This window comes from Nannospalax galili, unplaced genomic scaffold, assembly GCF_000622305.1.
Source record: "Nannospalax galili isolate Female #2095 unplaced genomic scaffold, S.galili_v1.0 scaffold702, whole genome shotgun sequence".
Lineage (NCBI taxonomy): Eukaryota > Metazoa > Chordata > Mammalia > Rodentia > Spalacidae > Nannospalax > Nannospalax galili.
The window spans coordinates 2,810,833-2,818,494 of NW_008348657.1; the positions used below are offsets into that span (position 1 = coordinate 2,810,833).

At 45.8% G+C, this 7,662-nt stretch overlaps 1 protein-coding gene across 1 annotated transcript; it reads left to right on the top strand.

Moving 5' to 3' along the window:
- The first annotated feature begins 252 nt into the window (after positions 1 to 252).
- On the top strand, positions 253 to 5,927 carry Map10 (microtubule associated protein 10). Its single transcript, XM_008845815.3, has one exon. It carries the CDS (start codon positions 1,226 to 1,228, stop codon positions 3,989 to 3,991), a length of 2,766 nt encoding a protein of 921 aa, XP_008844037.1. The 5' UTR covers positions 253 to 1,225; the 3' UTR covers positions 3,992 to 5,927.
- Positions 5,928 to 7,662: the final 1,735 nt, after the last annotated feature.

The following is a 7,662-nucleotide window of genomic DNA, read 5'->3' on the forward strand; positions in this document are numbered from 1 at the left end:
GATGCCCTGCAGCTGGAGTTACAGATGGTTGTGAACCAAGATGTGGGTGCTAGGAACCAAACCCTGGTCCTCTGCAAGAGCAGCAAGCACTCTTAACCACTGAGCCATGTCTCCAGCCCCTGCTGTAATGTTTTAAAGGGGAAGGGAGGCATCAGGGTGAAGAATTGCAAATGATTTCCAGCATACAACTGGATCATATCCAGATAAAGTCAGTGTAAATTGAAAATATATTTACCACATTACCCTCCAAATGTTAAAAGCTCAGCCTTGCTCACCTTACTCCTGCTGAACACACATTAACCTACAATTGGGTGAGACCATCCAATACAAAGTTCATAGAACGGTGTAGAATAGCTCATGTAACTGGCTAAATATTATGGGTACACTTTCATACCATTGTAAACCCCCCGCCACACACACAGAGAGTGAGGGACTATCCCCGTTCCTCAATATGAAAGTTGAATCTCATTTTCCCCTAGTTAGCTCCACACAGGCTCGTTCCTGAGCCCTGGATAGTCCCTGGGCAGACAGCATCTCTAATACCCTCTGTGCTTGTCAATTCCAGGAATCATGCAGTCAGCCCTGCTGTCTTTGGGTTCCCGTCTGTAGGGGGTTCTGGAAAAAGAAGACTAATAAATTCTTGCTGAAGGCAAGCCAAACTGGGGTCAGAAGTCAGGGTTTGAGATGAGGGCTTTGATCCGTGTAGGTTAAGGGATCTTGATACACAGCTCAAGCAAGAAACACCTGGATGACGCAGAGTTGGCAGTGTGGAAGCTGAGGCCAAAGCTCATGGGAAGCAGGCTTCCTTCAAGAGGCCTGCCTGAAGTCCATGGGGGCAGGTGCCCGCAAGTGGTCGAGCTGTGAGAGGACAGAGATGGGTCCGGCCACTGTACTGTCCCAGGCAGGGGGCCAGGCCTGTAGCCAGGGATGGGCCTTGAACACTGGTCAGCAGGCTCTGAGGTCTGAATAGGGCAGGAAGATCCATTTATTTCCAACATGTGACAGTAAATGAAATGCAACCTGCTTTTTAACTCCTGTTTTGCCGCGCACATACTCAGCATGATGTTGCAATCGTTCGCTCACAAGAAAAGCTTCAGGCCAGGGAGCGCTCAGTAGAACACATTCATATCTCGCGAGAGAAGGGACGAGCGCCATCGACCCAGCAACTCTCGCGAAAGCTCAGACTTGGATTTCCGGCTTGCGCGGTATTGCCCTGACAACAGACATGGCTGCCACCGAAGAGGAGCGGCTTTTCTCGCTGGAGCTGCTCGTAGACTGGGTGCGGCTAGAGGCCGGGGCGTTCCCGCACGCCTCGAACCCCGCGGTGGCCTTCCACCTGCTAGACTTCCCGCCCCTGTTCGTCCTTCCGCCCACCGCGCCCAGGCCAGCGCCTCACAGCGGCGTCATCGGTTTCGGGCGCGGCAAGGTCTGCCTGCTACGCCTGCGCCCCACAGCCCTAGGCGTATCGCGCCTGCGCACGGCGCTACTACTGCTGTCCGCGGACCCCGCGCATGCGCCGCGTCTGCTGGGGTCCTGCGATGTCCGGGTGCATGCCTTCCGCCCCCGCCGTGGTACCTTCGGGCTATGCGGCCCAGCGGGCGAGCGTGTAGGGGAAGTGGCGCTCTTCTACCGCCTAACCGACTTAGGGCACGTCCTGACGGGGACCGCGGATTTCCAGGCCCTGGAGATTCCTCAGCCGCAGCTCAAGGAGGCCTCAGAGTCACGCCCCCAGGGTAACTCAGAGCCACGCCTCCAGGAGACCTTGGGGCCGCGCCCCCAGTGTAACTTAGAGTCATGCCTCCAGGAGAGCTTGGGGCCATGTCACCAGGGTAAGTCAGAGCAACGCCTCATGCAGACCGTGAAGCTTGGTACCCACGGTTCCTCAAAACTGTGTCATAAGGATGTCTCAAAGCCACGCCCCTGGGATGTCTCAGAGCCACTCCCGCAGGACACCTCAAAGCCACGCCTTCCGGGTGCTTCAGAACCACTCCCTGAGGTTGCCCGGGTCTGGTCTGCTGGGGACTCAGATCCCTCAGCTGTGCAGAAGCACAGGGAGGAAGTATCCTTCCACAGTAAGGCCAGCTCTGGGGACATGGGCCCTGTCCCTTTTTCACCTGCTCCCGGTGGGAGAAGTGTCAGCCCTGGGGGCCAGGAGGCTCCAGAGCTGGACTTTGAAACCAACACCATTTGCCCCCCTCCTCTGTATTACACCCACCTGGCCCAAGAAAAGATGTCTCCTGCCCGGGTTGAAGTCACCTTCGAACCTCAAAGAAATGGACCAGACCTCCTGGATGGCGATTTTCCAGAAACAAAACTTGTAAGTCCTCCAACACACTCTGTCAAACATACAAAATCTGCAACACAGGAGAGCCCTCCAGTGCTTCTAAATCTTCCACCAACGCAGGACCCAGAAGCAGCTAATGCAGCTGTGAGTCAGTCTCAGACTGAGCAAAGTACAATCAATACAATAAGGCAGCTGCCGTTGCTGAATGCCTTGCTGATCGAGCTGTCCTTGTTATACAACCAGCCAGTGGCAAGTTCCACTCATGTGCACCCTCAGTTAGCCTGGTTGTACAGAGCAGAGCATAAGGGACCAGAAACTTCTGCCAAGTCCACATCCCGCTCTGAATCTAAGAAGAGTAAGTTCTCTGTGGGGGAACATGAAAAGTCCACCAGTCTTCAGAGTAAAAAGAACCAAGTTGAAAACCACAGAAGTAAACATTTGGAAAGGATCAGTGGGAGCCCTCCCCCAAGAGTTACAAAGGGGAGACTGCTTTATGGCTTAACAAATACACTACGGCTGCGTTTAAAGCAAACAAATCCTGATATGTTGATTGTTCATGAAAAGAGGGAACAATATAGAAAAATGCAGATAAAAGCAGTGGGTCCAAAGGTTCGAGTTCCATCACGTAAAGTGTTAAGCTTGGCAACGCCAAGCCAGGTGCCACCTCAGTTGCCTGAAGAGAACTCCTCAGGCTCAAACGGGTCTTTTGCTGAAGACACTGATACCTCAGGGCAAATCAATGCAGTTTTTGATGAGCCCAATACCACTAAAGAAATGAAACCGAGCCATGCTATTGACAAACAGACAGCTGATTGGAGTGAAACTAGAAATAGCATCTCAGTGGAAACAGTTGTGAGCCCTGCAGATTCCATTAGTTCAGAAAGATTTGCTTACACAGATATTTTGAGAGGAAAATCAGAAATGAAAGCTCAAATCTGGTGTGTTTCCAGACAAGAGGATGCTCCTGTTGACAGAGTTGTAGGTGAGGAAATAGGTAGGCAGGTCAAAACCACAAGCAGAGATGTTCTGACTGCTGAGAAGAGTGAAAACAGACCAAGCAGAAACAGTTCTTATGAGAGCATCTCAGAACTAAGGTATTCTGATGACTTTACCAGCCCTTGCTACTCTGAAGACTTCTGTACCTCTGAGAACAGCAGAAGTTTGCCAGCTCAGGACAGCAGTGCAAGGACAGGGAATCCAAAACACAGTTCTCATGCCAGTGGGTCAAGTGAGGCGAGACTGTCCACAAGGAAAAGCAGCAGTGGCAAGAGTGGTGTTAGCCCACCCTTCTCAGCTTGTTCACCAGTGTGTTCACATGAAAGGTCTCATGTCATCAAAACTCAAGACAGAAGTTTGCAGGAAGCATCCAGTATCTCCACCAGTGACCTGTCTTCATCACAGTGGACAGACGGAAAAGAAAACCAGACAGACCTGACGAGCACCTATAAGTCTAAGGTTGTGAACAGAGGTCAAGACATTAAACTTCAAACAGGAACTGGTTGCAAGTCTTCTAAGAAAAGCCAGTCACCTCGGACATTCCAAGTGAGTTCGTATTTACCATCCAATTTGAACGAACTAGAACTCAAGGCCTCAGGTAGCAGCCCATCTGAAGAGGAAGACGATGACCTGGGTTCACTGAGCATTTCCAAACAATGCAAAGATATTCGAGAATTAATAATAAATAAACTTCCAGGATATACAGTGTGAATGTATATGCTTTAAGAAAACCTCCTTATGACTGATGTGTGCTCTTAGTGAAGAGATTTAATAACTTGTATATTATCTTAGTACATAAATTATGTGACTAGTTCTCTTTAAGAAATGTAAATAGTTTTATCATTGATATTTTGTTCCTTACCCTTAAGTCTAATCATATTGTGAAATCCTTTAAACTTAGGGAAGATTCCTTTGTAAGATGCTTAAGAGTAAACATATATTTTAAAACTATTTCTGAAAGTGTTTTGACGTATAAAGTTGGATTTTTCTACACCATTGAAAAAGGAAGGGCTTGTTAAGTTTAGCCTCAAATTTTAATGGGGATAAGCCAGTGAACAGTTGTGTATAGTGTGTGAGATGCAGCCCCTGCTGTTAAGAGTTTACAGTTCATGAAGGTTCAGTAGTTTTGTCCGGCACCACACCCTCCCTCCAACAGGCAGAGCACCTTTAACCTGTTTCCATAGTGTTCTGCCCCTTTATTTTTTAATCCCCCTTTTACATGATTACTTGATTAATGCTTATTTGAGGTTACATTCTTTGAGAGGGACACTGTTGTTTCATACACCAATGATAGTGAAGTTTCTATGGTGCTGTTGGGGTACAATAAAAATATGTTGAATACCAAAGGAGGTGGCACACGCCTTTAATCCCAGCCCTTAGGAGGCAGAGGCAGGCAGATCTCTGTGAGACTGAAGCCAGCCTGGTCTACATAGTATCAGGTGGGCTGGGACAAGGGAGAGCCTATCCAAAAAAAAAAAAAGTGTTGAAAATAAAATGAATGAAAGCCTTAGTATTTAAAGTACTTGGTGACCAGCTGTAGCACCAAGGCTACACTAAGAAACCTGTGAAAATCTTAACATTTTCCATTTTCTGAGTATATATAGCCCTTACGTGTTCTCCTAAGCATTTGAAGAGGAGAACTGAAAAAGACATCTCCCCACAGTCTCGTGAACAGGAGGCTAGTTTAGCTTGTTTCAGGTTGTTTATTTTTAGTGTTTTCATAAAGTCTGATAGTTGTTTATAATTTCTTTCATTGATTTTATATCTGAGTTCAAGTATTTTCAGGTATTGTAGCTGTGTTTTATACTGTAGTTTCTAGACTTCTTAATCTAACATTTTAGGATCTGTGAAGCAAATCCTAATTTCCCTTTCTTTGTAGGTAATTAAGTAATTATATAGATACCTCTGGATAATCGTGATAGTAGGTGAGATTTAACTGATGATAAGAGGGAGGGTGCTCTGTCTGAGGATCAGTGTGAATAACAGTGATGATGGGAAGGAGCCTGACATTCATGCGAGAGAGACTTGTCTTGATGAGAGTGATAGGTTCATATTGCAGAGTGGCAGAAAGGAAATTTATTAAGCAAGGAAAGTTCCAAATTGTAGAGAGACTCAAATTCCAAGCAAATAATGAAATGACAGGCACAGTACAGCCATAGATTATGAATGAACAGTTGTGATTAGTCACATCATTGTGAATATTGTAAAGTATTGGAAATCATTATTCAGAAGCACAGTAATTAAGTTTGAAATATAAGTTTTGTGATCACAGCCTAAAATTTGTTTTTCTGTAAATGTAATTTGGGTTGCTAGGTACTCAACATGCAGATTGTTCAATGGCAGGTTTTCATGGAAGACAGAAATAGCAACAGCAGAATCTTCAAAGACTGATGGTTGGAATGAGAAGTCTCCCCAGTGGTCCCCAGTTGGTGGCACTGTTTGGAGAAGTTATGGTACCTTTAGGAGGTAGAGACTTGCTGGAGGAAGTGTGTCAGTGGGGGGTGGGCTTTGAGGATTTGTAGCCTGCCTCACTTCCTTTTCTTTCATTCTCTGCTCCTGTGAATGGATGAAAGTGAGGAGCTCCCTGCTCCTGCTGCCTTGCCTTCCACTAGGGTGGACTTTCTCCCTCCACAACTGTAAGCCAAAATAAACCCTTTTTTCCCTAAGCTGCTTTTGGTCATGGTATTTTATCACAGCTACAGAAAAGTAATAGACAGCACAGCATTCTTCAAAAATCAATCTCTTTGAGATGAAGTCCCCTGTGATGAGGCTAGAGGAGGGAGATGACTCCCAGTGTCAGAGGTGCAGGGCATGAGAGCCAGGTTAGTTTACCATGCTGGGTGGATAAATCAGCTTCCCCTGAGTTGTTCCAGGCTGTCTTGTTTCTGGAATTGAGTCTAGGGTCGGGGAGATGGGGGTGCTTATTAGCACTTACTCAATATTACCTGTTTGCTGTCCTCAAATTTGGCCTGGCTTTTTTTTTTTTTTTCCCCCTTCGGTCGTTTTGAGACAGGGTCTCCCTATAGCCCCAGCTGGCCTGGCACTTGGTATGTAGACCAGGCTGGCCTTGAACTCGCAGAGATCTACCTGCCTCTACCTCTCAAGTGCTGGGGTTAAAGGCATGCACCACCATGCCCCTTGGCCTTGTCTTTTAATTCTACAAATCACTAGACTTATTTAAAGAATTTCTTGACTGCTTTAACTTGTGAAGTCCAATTTGATCTTAAATGATTAAAATGAATGAAACTGAAATAGAGTGTCAAGGTTTCATAAACAGGGAGCTCTGTCATTTCATGGTGGAACTGAGCTGTGGCCTTCTAGCTTTTCAACTAGCCTGGGTATCAAAACTGCTGATGAACAGGACAGAGTGTAGCCCAGGAAACAGCACCCCCACCCTGCCACCCTGGTGCTGGGGATGGTATCTGGGGCCTTGGGCATGCTAGGCAAGTGTTTCACCCTTAGGACAAGGTTTAAGAAGCAGAGTGAGCCACAAAATTAGAGTTAGGACCCTGTCCTGTGTTTTCAGCTTAGGAGGCAACTCAGTAGTACATCCCATGAACTGACTAAACGCATTCACAGAAGCCTGGAGAGAGGCAAAAGTTTTGTTTTCCCCTCTCAAGTCATGTGCGTGCTGGTGAGGAGACCTTCAGATACAAAAAACAGTTATGATGAACATCTGTCATGCACTGTGGCCACCTGTTGAGAGCACCACTTAAAATCTCGGTTTATAGTTTTTCTTCATGTCCAAGCAGTGAATTTATTAAATAATTATACTTAGGAGCCAGGCTTTTGTTTGCAGTAAACATACAGGTTAAGACTGGAAGTTTAAAAACGTCTTTTTAATTATCACATTTTTATAGGCAAGGTGAAGAAGTTTCCTAATAAAGTAACAAATAAGAGTATTAACAGTATTTAAATTTATTGGGTCAAACTGTCATTGGATCCAGTCTTCATTCTTCAGTCTGTTAATGTTTTAATTTGTGTTGAAGGATGCAGCGGGTTGTGCTGTGTGGCTATGTATGTGCCAAGATGTTTCTCGTACTAACCTAAAACAATTCAATGAAAAGTTACTCAGTCACAGACCAGGGCATTCTCCTTGCCTGACCTGTTCTGTGATCTGCGGTGCCAGGCAGCAACACTTGCAGGGAGTGCCATTGGCCTGGGCACCAAGCCTTTGTGGTACAAATGTTTTCAAATGGCACTTATGTTTGTTATAATACATACTCATTGTAGAAAAATAGAAAATTCAGAAAAGAGTTTTTTCCCTTGTCTTCCAAACAGTATTTATCAGTTAAAATACATACCTATTGTAGAAAAAAAAAAAAACAAACAAACTGAAAATTCAGATAAGAGCTTTTGCTTCCACATTGTATACTAAAGAA